The 11,933-nt window shown below is 57.4% G+C and overlaps 1 protein-coding gene across 2 annotated transcripts; it reads left to right on the plus strand.

Moving 5' to 3' along the window:
• Window positions 1-5,492: 5,492 nt before the first annotated feature.
• Window positions 5,493-10,733, plus strand: CLDN19 (claudin 19). Of its 2 annotated transcripts, XM_003949388.6 has the most exons (5): window positions 5,493-5,888; window positions 7,144-7,308; window positions 7,416-7,500; window positions 9,698-9,850; window positions 10,594-10,733. In XM_003949388.6, exons 1-5 carry the CDS (start codon window positions 5,666-5,668, stop codon window positions 10,640-10,642), a joined length of 675 nt encoding a protein of 224 aa, XP_003949437.3. In that variant the 5' UTR covers window positions 5,493-5,665; the 3' UTR covers window positions 10,643-10,733. The 2 variants fall into 2 exon arrangements, with proteins under 2 accessions (XP_003949437.3, XP_016815956.2); XM_016960467.4 differs by lacking the exons at window positions 7,416-7,500; window positions 10,594-10,733 and having other exon boundaries at window positions 9,698-10,068.
• The last annotated feature ends 1,200 nt before the right edge of the window (window positions 10,734-11,933 follow it).

Consider the following 11,933-nt stretch of genomic DNA (forward strand, 5'->3'; position numbering starts at 1 on the left):
CCTTCATACAGCTTGTATTTTGTAGGAGAAACAGATAACACATGTAAATTGTGTGTGTGTGTGTGTGTGTGTGTGTGTGTAAAACCCTTAGAGGTAGAAAATAAAACAAGTCAGGGTCCAAGGTGGAGGAAAAACAAGGAAGCCAATGTGGCGGTGTAGATTGGTCAAGAAAGAGTATGGTGACATTAGCCAGGAGACGTGTCACGTGCCTGTAGTCCCAGCTGGACGCTGAGGCAGGAAGATCGCTTGAGCCTGGAAGTTCGAGGCTGCAGTGAGCTATGATCGCCCGACTGCACTCCAGCCTTCACAAGAAAGCAAGATCCCAACTCTAAAAACAAATAAAAAGGAAAGTGGTGGATTGTCAGGGGTGTCTGGGGGCCTATTTTTAAAGTAGAGCCAACAGGCATTGCTGATGGATTGGATGTGAGGTGTGAGAAAAGGCATCAAGAAGAAGCTAGGCCAGGCTCAGTAGCTCACGCTTGTAATCCCAGCAGTTTGGGAGGCGAAGGCCGGTGGATCACTTGAGTTCAGAAGTTTAAGACCAGCCTGGTCAACATAGGGTGACCCTATCTCTAAAAAAAACTTGAAAAGCCAGGCATGGTGATGCACACCTGTGGTCCCAATGCTAAGGAGGCTGAGGTAGGAGGATCATGAGCCCAGGACGTCAAGCCTGCTCCATTGCACTCCAGCCTGAGTGACAGAGCAAGACCATGTCTCAAAGAAAGAACAAGGCTGGTCGTTGTGGCTCACGCCTGTAATCCCAGCACTTTGGGAGACTGAGGTGGGTGGCTCACCCAAGGTCAGGAGGTCGAGACCAGCCTGGCCAACATGGTGAAACCCGTCTCTACTAAAAATACAAAAATTAGCTGGGTGTGGTGGCAGGCGCCTGTAATCCTAGCTACTCGGGAGACTGAGGCGAGATAATCATTTGAACCCAGGAGGCGGAGGTTGCAGTGAGCCAAGATCGCGCCATTGCACTCCAGCCTGGGCAACAAGAGTGACACTCCATCTCAAATAAATAAATAAGAACAAAAACAAAAATTTCAATTAAAAAGGTTATTGGGCTGAGCACAGTGGCACACACTTGTAATCCCAACACTTTGGGAGGCCAAGTCAGGAGATCACTTAAGCCCAGGAGTTCAAGACCAGCCTTGGCAACATTGGAAGACCGTATTGCTATTAAAAAAGAAAAATTGTTTTTTAGGAAACGATTATTTTTTTGAGCTGGGAGATAGCACTGCGTGTTAGTTGGCTGGTGGGAATGATCCAGTCAAGACAGTCACTCCTCCTTTTATCATGGTTGATCCCCGCCATCCTATTTGGGTGGCTCACTCGGCGTACAGAGAGGACCACGTTAGTGCAAAAAGCATGAACTTTACCCACACACTGAGCTGGGTGACACTCCCACTTCCACCACGTGGAGTTGTGTGACCTCCAGCAAGTTAGGGAACCTGTATGTGTTTCCTCACCAGCGGAATGGAATCACAGTCCTTCCCGGGATGGTTGAGCGGATGAACAAGGGAATGCTCACAAAGCAACCAGCACGACACTTAGCCCATGGTAGACATCAACATTACAGAAGACTACATCAGCCTAATTCTGGTTTTCCAGAAGTTTCCACATCAAGGCAGATGACTTTACAGTTTCAACTTATGCTAAACAGATACAGGCAGCAGCCTCTTAACTGAGCTCACAAAAGGCCAGATGTTTTCAAGGCAGCAGGCCCAAGATAAGTGTATATAGAGTGGGGCGAGTCCTCCTGGAAGCATGGGGTGATGGCAGCCCGGCTGAGATGCGACTGTGATTTCGGTCTGCGTTTGGTAACGCACGTGCAAGGGCGCGCGAGCAATGAGAGGATGACTGCTTGAGAAGAAAGGAGAGAGCCCATGGGAGGGTTGGAGGGGATGAAAGGCAACTCCTCAAACACAGTGAAGATTTGGATGTGGAAGACGCCGCTGGTCTCTGGTGCCCCAGGCATCTAGCAGAGCTCTCAACAGGGGCATCAAGAGACAGATGCTGTACTCAGTGTGGTTAGCACAGGAGAGAAGGTAAATGGGACAGCCACATGTGTCACAGAGGCGCCGGGCCCGGGCGAGAGGGTGGAACACAAAAATGTGTCTGCTAACACAGTCTCAAGGTGCTCAGGGACCTTAGGAAGGAGGTAAACGATGCAATAAGTGCAGTGAATGGAAATATGCCAAGAGTATGATGGGATTGCAGATCAGGATGCTTAGCCGTGCCTGGGCAGGCAGAATCGTTGGGGGTGGCCACACAGCTGGCTGTATTGCTTTCTAGCTGTGCGCCCTGAGGCAAGTAGTCTCCATTCCAAGCTTATAGTTCCGGGAATCTCAGACTCTGAGTTGGGAGGGTGATAAGAACTCCAAAATTTCAAATGATGATTGCAGAGAAGGTGCTAGATTGCTAAAGACTGAATCAGACCCTCCTAACTGACAATGAGAGAGGGCGGTGGAAAGGTCTCCGATTTTTCACAGGGAGGGAGGCAAAAGCATTGAATCCTCATACCAATCAGTCAATGATCAACACATACCTAGCAAGGCTGGCTCTCGGTCAGACACTGTTGCAGAGGAAGTGGCAGTGGGTCTTCAGCCACAGGCAGTCTGCCCACTCCCAGAGTGCGAAGGCTGGAGGGGCAGACTGTGCGGGGAGTCTTTTTGGAACAGAGCTTTCATTAGTCACAGTTCTGCAGGCGTTTTATGCTTTCAAACAGCCTTTCTCACCTATCATCTGATCCTTGTAAACTCCCTCATGCATCAGACAGGGCAAGTGTTATTATCCCTACTTTTCAATGGAGAAACCAGGCCCAGGGAAGCTGAGGATTTGGCTAATGTCCCATAGCTTTTCAGTGGCAGGGGTAAAGCTAGAACTGTAGGCTTCTCGTAGCCTGAGTGAAAGCACAGGGTGATGTGCCACCCCAGGGCAGTTTCAGTGAGCTCTTAATGGAGGCTGGGCTGGGACCCTGAGCCTTCCTGTTCTCCCCGCATGTCTGGGAGTCATTGGACTGCAAGGGGGGGCACCAGGAGTGGTAGGTGTCCTGGGTGGAGAAGCTGTGCCAGGTTAAGGAATGCCGCTCCGGAAGCAGAATCTGAATTCCAAAAGGCTTTGGAACAAGAATGAGGGAAGGCCGTCAGGGTAGGAGAGAATATTTTGGTAGAACAGACTCAAAGCCTCAAATAACAAAGAGAAGGGATAAACAGAAGCACTTCAGAGGAAGAGGAGAGCACCGTTCCGGATCACAAAGAGGCTCTGGGAACACCCAGGATGGAGGAGCATGCAGGCCTCCTGCTGGTTCTGTGGCCCTGTGGACCCGTGGCTCCCTTTCTCTCTTTGGCCCTCAAATTGTCAATGGAGGGGGCCGCAGCCCATGGTCTCTGAGGCATGTTTCTGACTGGCCTCTGGCCTCCTGACCCAGGTCCCCCTGAAACCAGAATGACCCCTGGATCTTCCCTACAGAGAGAGCGCCTGCAGATGGCGGGGAAAAGGGGCCAAGGCCCAGCGTGGAGAGAAGGAGGGCCTTGCCTTTGGAGGGGCATATGCGGAGCAGCTACCCAGCACCAGGCCCCTGCCCTCCCCAGACATCGCTTGCTTTAACGACCACCACAACTCCATGAAGCAAACCTCCCGTTTAGAGCGAGGACCCTGAGGCACCACAGTCATTCAGGTCACCCCTGGGGAGCACCTTGTCACTGCCCGCAGCCCCCTTCAATCTGGACCTGGTGCCTCCCTCAAAAAGGGAGGAGTGTGGGAGAGAGACCACAGGGGCCAGCACCACACAGTTTCAAGTGGAAAGCCCTTCCTGCTGTTTCCTGGCTGGGGGTCTATTACCTCCCTCTGCCGTGGTCTCCTTACTGTTAGGAGGCCTGCTGCCTGCAACAGTGGCCCACATACTTAAATTAATGCACTGGTCGCAGGGTGCCCATTGCGGCCCCAGTAGGATGGAGGAGGCTCCCCTCGATCCTACTGTCTTGTCATTGTGGCAGAAGAATCTGAGCTCAGGACTTACTTCTCTGCCACTGTCCTAGACCCCATTTGGTCTTTGGGACCCACAGGTCGTCCAGGAAGCAGGTCTGCGTGTGCTCGGATCCACGTGGCTCTGACCCTCCCAGCACAGAGAGCCTGAGGGTCCCAGTGTGCACCACCACAGGTCAAGCAGTGCCCACCCTTGACCCTCAGACGGCAGACCACTCCCCCATCTCTGGCCAGAGCTGCAGGCCATACCAGAGGCCTACGCCCTGGGCGGGCACACAGGGCTGCCATTGTCTGCTCAGCGCCTGGCACCCTCTCGTTTGCATAGCCACGTGAAGAATGCAAGAGCAGGCTGGGGACTTGTCCCTTCAGAGGGGGGTTGGGGCTGTGGGGGAGGAAGCCAGCAGGGGTCTGCAGCAGGACCCTGCCTTCCCCCAGTGCAGTCCAGGAAGGGTGGGTGGGCTGTTGGGGACGGAGGGGGCGGCGGGGGGCTGGCAGGAGTGGAAGCAGGGTTGTGACATTCCTCCTGCACCCACGCTGCAGTGGGGCCCACTTGAACGTGAGGGGATTGCTAATGAGGTGGAAGAGAGTTAAACATTCCCCTACTCCTGAAGACCAAGAGAGACTGGGAGAGAGAAGAGGGAGGTGGGGGTGCTCGGAGCGGGCAGCCTGAACCCCGGGAATGTGCAGAGGCCACTGCTCCGCGCCAGGCTGCTCTAGAGCTGGGGGCCAGGGCCCAGTGTTCCAGTCCCAGCAGGAGCTACTAAGCCAGCCAGCAAGGGGATTAAGGGGCTGAGCAATCCGCCTTCCTTCAGGCTGATGCCAGAAGGTCGGGGCTGTCTCCCCAGCTCCCCACCAGGCCCCTTGCTGGCCGGCAGCCAGCGCTGGCCCAGCCTCGATAGGGCCCCTTTTCTGTCCCCCTCAGATCTCAAAAAGACCCCACAGTACATATTTCCTGGTCTGGCCTCCCTGATTTTTGGCACACACAGCTCCCAGGTACCCATGACCCCTCTTCCCAACACCCCACCGCTAGCTCAGCCTCCCCACATCCAGCTTCAGAGCCCCTGCCAAAAAGTTATCCTTGACGTCTAACTCTAGTTTTACCCGCTGCAAACTGGCATCCCTTTCCCTTCTGTCCTAAAGTCAAAGGGCAGAAAACCCCAAGGGTTAGATCAGCCTTGCAAGAGCAAAGTCCATCCTCCCAGGGCTGGCGTTTGGGTTAGGGATTATCCGAATTTTAGGACACCCGAATCAGGTTCCTAAAGGGGTTTCCCTGTGGGGAAAGGCCCAGAGGGCAGCTGGGTCATTCTTCTCAGCCCCTCCCTTCCCTATCCCTGCAGAATGGGGCGGGGCAGGGACACCACCTGGGCCATGGGCCGGCCCTCCGCCCCCAGGGGGCTGGGCATGAGCTTTGCTGGGGACCCTGCTCTGGCTTAGGCGGCTGCTGTGGGCGGGCCCTGGCCTTTTCCAGCCCCTGGGCCTCCCCCTGCATTCTGGAGTCCAGAGCCACTGCCTTTGCTCCAGCCGCTGCCGCCGCACCACCTCTCCTTCTCTGCCTCTGACCCTCCTTCTCGCTGCTCCCCCTGCCCAGCTGCTCCTCCCACCTGGCCATGACCAAAGCCCCTGCTGGCACCCTGGCCCAGCTCTGAGTCCTGGGACCCTCGGTCCTCTCTCCTGGGCCATGGCCAACTCAGGCCTCCAGCTCCTGGGCTACTTCTTGGCCCTGGGTGGCTGGGTGGGCATCATTGCTAGCACAGCCCTGCCGCAGTGGAAGCAGTCTTCCTACGCAGGCGACGCCATCATCACTGCCGTGGGCCTCTATGAAGGGCTCTGGATGTCCTGCGCCTCCCAGAGCACTGGGCAAGTGCAGTGCAAGCTCTACGACTCGCTGCTCGCCCTGGACGGTAGGCCCCAGGCCGGCGGGGTGGGAGATGGGAGGTGGGAACAGCAGGGGAGTCTGGAGCAAGTTTTCCTCACAGTCTGCTATCTGCGCTGGGCTCCAACCTCCAGCCTCCGCTCTACAATTCCCCCACTACTGCCCTGTGCCCATTGACAGTCCAGGCCAGCCTGCTGCCCTGTGGGAGGGGAGGGCTCTAGGGTCTGGCAGCTGTGGGTCCAGATTCCTGCTCTGTCACTATAACTTTGAACCAGTCACCAAACCTCTTCCCATTGTGATGTTCTCATCTCTAAAGGGGAATACTAATACCTGTGGCACTCTGAAAGACTCAGTTAAGACCCTTCATCCACTTCTCCCCACAGTCAGTAGACAGACACACACTGTATGATGCACACCTGCTCCCTAGTCCTGCTCCCAGGCCTGTGTGCCAGCATATGGGTGCATGCACATGCACGCAAACACACATGCACACACACACACGTGCACATGCATGCACAGACAGGTGTGTCTGCATGCAGTCCCTCTCCTTCTGGGGTGTGGAGATGAGCCTGACAGGCACCGCCGAAGTTCTAACTCTGGGGTGGAGGTGATCCACCTGCAGTCTGCCCAGGAGCCCCCAGGGACAATCTGCTCCCCATGGGAGCTGGGAGCAGAGCGGCCTTCAACCAGCCCCATTGTGCCAGTTCAGGCAGGTCAGTTCAGGCAGGTCATCTAGCCTCGCTGAGGGACCCAGGTCTCCTGAGCACCCCCCAGGGCCCAGGATGGACCCATGCACCCGTGAAGAGGCAAGTTTCCAGCTGCCACGGGCAGAGGGGAAAGTGACTGTTGTCTGAATGGCTGCTGGGGAGGGGTTGCTGCGGGGCTCAGGCTGAGTTGAGCTGGGCCTCAGATACCCCCAGCTCTTCCACCTACCAAACCTGAGGGGACCCTGGAGCTGCCCTCAGCTGCTTGGGAGGATGGGCCAAGCCCAAGAGGGAGTCCCCAGGCCAGAAAGCAACAGCAGAGTGAATCATACTACCGGAAAAGACTGCAAGGGCGAGTGGAGAATGGCGTTGACAGTGAAGGGGACTCTCACCCCCACACCCTGTCCTCATGCCCGGGCTGTCACTCCTCACTATCCTGCACCTGCCAGAAGGTGGTCTGACCCCCCAGGCCAGCTCCTGCTCAAGCCCCTCTCAAGCTGGGCTCCTTCCACCGACCCCAGGCACCGACCCAACCCCCATCCCCGCCAGCCCGACTCAGTGTCATCCCGCCCACCCTAGGTCACATCCAATCAGCGCGGGCCCTGATGGTGGTGGCAGTGCTCCTGGGCTTCGTGGCCATGGTCCTCAGCGTAGTTGGCATGAAGTGTACACGGGTGGGAGACAGCAACCCCATTGCCAAGGGCCGTGTCGCCATCGCCGGGGGAGCCCTCTTCATCCTGGCAGGTGAGTGCCCCTCACTCCTGCACAATCACAGCCATGGCAGGCAGCCCCAGCCCCAGTGGCCTCGGGGGGCCAGAGCAGAGCTGAGCGCCCCTCTGCTTTGTCTTTAGGCCTCTGCACTTTGACTGCTGTCTCGTGGTATGCCACCCTGGTGACCCAGGAGTTCTTCAACCCAAGCACACCTGTCAATGCCAGGTGGGTGCCAGGGCTTGGGTCTTTTGCTTCACCTCCTCTGGGGCCACTGACCTTTGTCCACTGGATCACCTGGCGGGGGAAGTGGGGACAGGATCCAGCTGCTGTCCAAGAAGCTTTAAAGGGGGGCGCCAGGAGGAGTGTGGTGGGGCCCTCCATAGGGGCGGGAGGCCTGTGATGGGCACCCAGGTGCAGCAAGGACTCTTTAAGGACCTAAGTGCCCTGGCTCTGGGTTTCAATCCCAGCTCTGGCCGGGCACAGTGGCTCACCCCTGTAATCCCAGTACTTTGGGAAGCCAAGATGGGTGGATCACCTGAGGTCAGGAGTTCAAGACCAGCCTGGCCAACATGGTGAAACCCCGTCTCTATTAAAAATACAAAAATTATCCGGGCATGGTGGTGGGCGCCTGTAATCTCAGCTACTCGGGAGGCGGAGGCAGGAGAATAGCTTGAACCCGGGAGGCAAAAGTTGCAGTGAGCCGAGATTGCGCCACTGCACTCCAGTCTGGGTGACAGAGTGAGATTCTGTCTCAAAAAAATCAAACGATCAATCAATCCCAGCTTTGCATGCACTGTGTCACCTGGGCAAGTTACTTAATCTTTCTGTGCCTAGTTTCCTCCTCTGTGAAATGGAGCTAGAACCTGAGCACCAGTTCACACATGGTTGTCAGGATCCAGCAGGATGCAGGTGAGGGTGTGGCACCGTGCCCGGGCCCTGGACAGTGCCCAGCAAGCCTGAGCTGTTTTCATTTCTGCTGGTGGCAGCAGGGCTGAGATGACTTCCTGCAGGAGGCAGCAGTTATTCTGGGCCAGGAAGAAACTTGAGAATAAGGGCAGATCGTGGAGGGCCTTGCAACGACAAGAAGATTTTGTTCCTCATTTGGGTGGAGGCAGCGGCAGTCCTTCTGGCTGTGATGTGCAGAATGGTGGGGAGGGAGTGACACCAGGAAGGCGGCTGTCCCAAAGGTCTGAGCAGAGAGTTTGGGGCACCAGGGAGGGAGCAGTGGAAAGCAGGCTGATATTCAGGAGATAACCAGGACTTGTAAGACTGTGGGCATGGGAACTGAAGGGGATGCTCTGCAAAGGGCCTGGGCCCACCTTGGCTCCTCCCTCACTTCTCAGCCTAGCCAGGAGCAGAGAATGGGACAGTCTCAACCCTAGACATCCCAATGGGCTTTGGGCCTTGGGGTGGAGAGAGGATGAGAAAAGATGTCTGGGCTTTTGCAATCGGGAGGGATGCCTGTAGGAGGCAGAGGTGTTGAGAGGCGAGGGGAGGGAGGAGATCTCAGGTACAAGGTTTGTTCCCTGGGTGGTGGCTGCAGCCACAAAGTCTGCCAAGCAAGGTCCAGCTCAGGCATGTCAGGATAGGACTCGGCCCCCGATCCCTTCAACAGTCCCCAATGCCACTTGGGCTGCCAGGCCCTGTGCTGGGTCCTGGGGACACTGATGGCTCTGTCTGCCCTCAAGGGGCTTCCCAGGGAGCCGGACAAGCAAGGGGCTGAGGCCTCCTGGAGAAAGCATGGTAGTGGAGTCGGCGCAAGGGGCGGGGTGAACACAGAGGATGTCAAGGAAAGACCCCACGAAGAGGTGGCATCTGAACTGGGCTCTGAAGGCAGAGAAGGAACTGGGGAGGCACAGGAGTGGTGGGCTGGGGGGCTTGGTGCCCCAGCTGGGGGTGCCTTGTGCAAAGGCACCAAGGCAGTGAGAACCAGGAGCAGGGCTGGCCTGGCCAGCAGGGTCTGGGTGTGGAGAGCCCAGAGTGCCAGGTGGAAGGGTCTGGCCTTCTCCAGAGGGCAGCGGGAGCAGTCCTGGCTGGGAGTTCTGTGGGCCAGAATGTGACTGGGAAAAAACATGGCAGGGATTGCCCCACTCCTCCCGTGCAGACCTCTCAGGCCCTCCCATGCCCCCTCCACTGGCCAGATCAGGAAATGAGCCCAAGGTTGCTCAGAGCAGGAGCTGGAGGCCCAGCCTCTAGCCTTCACGCCTACCCCAGGCCGGGTCACCCTGTGTGGTGTTGATATTCTGGGCTGGGGGGAGGGAGAAAGGAAGAGCATTCACCTCAATTTATCTGGAGATATGGAAGAGGTTGTGAGGCTCCAGCCTCCAGCTCCACACACTCTGCCCTTCCTCTGCCAGGGCAGGGACTGGGAACAACCTGAGACGGCAGCCACACCTGATGCCACTCTCCCTACCCCTTGCAGGTATGAATTTGGCCCAGCCCTGTTCGTGGGCTGGGCCTCAGCTGGCCTGGCCGTGCTGGGCGGCTCCTTCCTCTGCTGCACATGCCCGGAACCAGAGAGACCCAACAGCAGCCCACAGCCCTATCGGCCTGGACCCTCTGCTGCTGCCCGAGAGTACGTCTGAGCTCCGCCTGCCCTGGCCAGCCCCCCACCCAGTGGCCCCCTTGCCCAGCATCCAGCCAGCCTTGCAGCACCCTGGGCAGGGCCACTGGGGCATAGGATGGGCATAGGTGCTCTGAGCAGCTTGTCCTCAACACAAGCACCCACCCTGCAATCTGAGACCCAGATCCTCAGAGAGACACCAGAGGCAGGACCCAGCCCCCAGGCATACACACAGATGCAGGTCCAGGCACGGTCTTGTCTGCACAGCCTGGTGGGCACCAGCATGCATCCCTGGAGACAGGCCCTCAGGCACCAGCCCGGCTGTTTACTCACTGAAGAGCTGCGTGGGTGTCTGCTACGTGCTGGGCCCTAGAGATAGAGCAGTGGCCAAGACGTACCTTAGTACCCAGGTCCTTGGGGTGAGCAGAAACCTTCACCCTCCCCAGTCCCATGGGCTCCTCACAGCAACCCCACAAGGGCAGTGCCGGGATGCTGAACGTTCACACAAGGACAGGGAGGGTCTGAGTTTAGGTCTCAGGTTCTTCCAGTGCGCCCAGGGCTGGGGGCCACCTACACAGATGGTGAGGTCGGACCATGGCGCCCCTGCCCCCGGGAATGGGCCCCAGGCAGGGCTGCTGTGAGGGCCAAGGTCTGGCCACGCTGGCCAGTACCCATGTCCGGGCCTGAATGCACAGCCCCTGCCCCTGACCCCACAGCTCACTCCACTAACCAGCTCTCTCTCTTTTGACTTTCAGACCAGTTGTTAAATTGCCCGCCTCCGCCAAGGGCCCCCTGGGTGTGTAATGTCCAGTCCCCAGCCAGGCTCTGTCCCCTGCCATACCTAGACTGTGTGTTTCATATTTTTTTGGAAAGAGAAGTGAACATCCAGCCCCAATCATGGTATCATTCGGTCTGTCCTCAGCGTGGCTTGGACGGGGCCTGGGTCAGAGTGGTCAGTGCTGACCCCTGGGGCTCTTGGGCAGAAAGATGAGGAGACAGAGGTCCAGGGTGGGTTACATAGCACATCCAGGGCTGAGCAAGAAATAATTCAGAGGTCCTACCCTCTGTCTAGGGACCCCCCTCCCAAGCCTGGCCTTGGCCTTGGCCTTGGCACAAAGTCCTCCTTGATAGGAGATCCCACTCACTCCTGGAGGCTGCCCCTGAGGCTTGGCCCAGCTCTAGGAGCAGTCCCCAGGGTCAGGGAGCCCCTGGTGTGGAAAGAGGCCCCAAGGTAGTAAACCCTGCCCCTGTTACTGTGCTCCAGAGACCTCCTAAGGGAAGGGACAGTTCCTGGAAGGCCCTCCAGCTGGATGCTGGGGATCATCGATAGGTGAGGGGACACAGTGTAGGAGCTCCCCATGTAGAAAAGGGAATGTAGGGAGGGCGTTAGGAGCTTGCAGGCATTAGGACTGTCCTGAGCAAGGTCTGCAGCCCCCAGCTCTGCTCACCCCAAATCCTGCCCCTTGTTTCCACACCTACCATTCCTCCTCTCCTGATCCCCAGCATCCAGCTGAGGTCCAAGGTCTTTGTCCTAGAATCAGAGTGGGGAGGGGACAGCCTGAGGCTGCCCAGAGACTGTGGGTGGAGCTGCCTGCTGCACTCAGCAGTGAGGTCAGAGAAGGGCTTTTGGTCTTGAAGTCCAGGTACCATCCCCCCTTAGCATATAGGGGGAAGGGCCTGAGAGGAATGTAAGGAAACCAGCCCAGATCAGTCCCAAGGTCAGAGTCCTTTGTCCTACATCTCCCTGAACCAGAGTGTGCCCTGCCCCTCATGCTCAGACCTCTCCCACCCCAAACCCTCTCCCGGGACTCAGTCTCCCTGGCCACTGCGTATCAGGCTTCTGGGGAAAGCATCCATCACAGAACCTCCCCTTCCCTGCCATGCACCTTCCTTGGCCAGCTCCATTCTGGCCTCCTCCACCACCTGCCTTGTGACCACATCTCCCACCACGTCCCCAGATCTCAAGAACACAGCTCAGCTTCTCCTTCGAGCTTGGCTCTGAGAGGGAAAGTGACGGAAACCAAGTCAGATGAGATGACTGCCATGTACACTGCAGTCAAGGGCAGGGAGGGGAGGAATGACACAAATGGCAGGG

This window comes from Pan troglodytes, chromosome 1 (genome assembly GCF_028858775.2).
Source record: "Pan troglodytes isolate AG18354 chromosome 1, NHGRI_mPanTro3-v2.0_pri, whole genome shotgun sequence".
Classification (NCBI taxonomy): Eukaryota; Metazoa; Chordata; class Mammalia; order Primates; family Hominidae; genus Pan; species Pan troglodytes.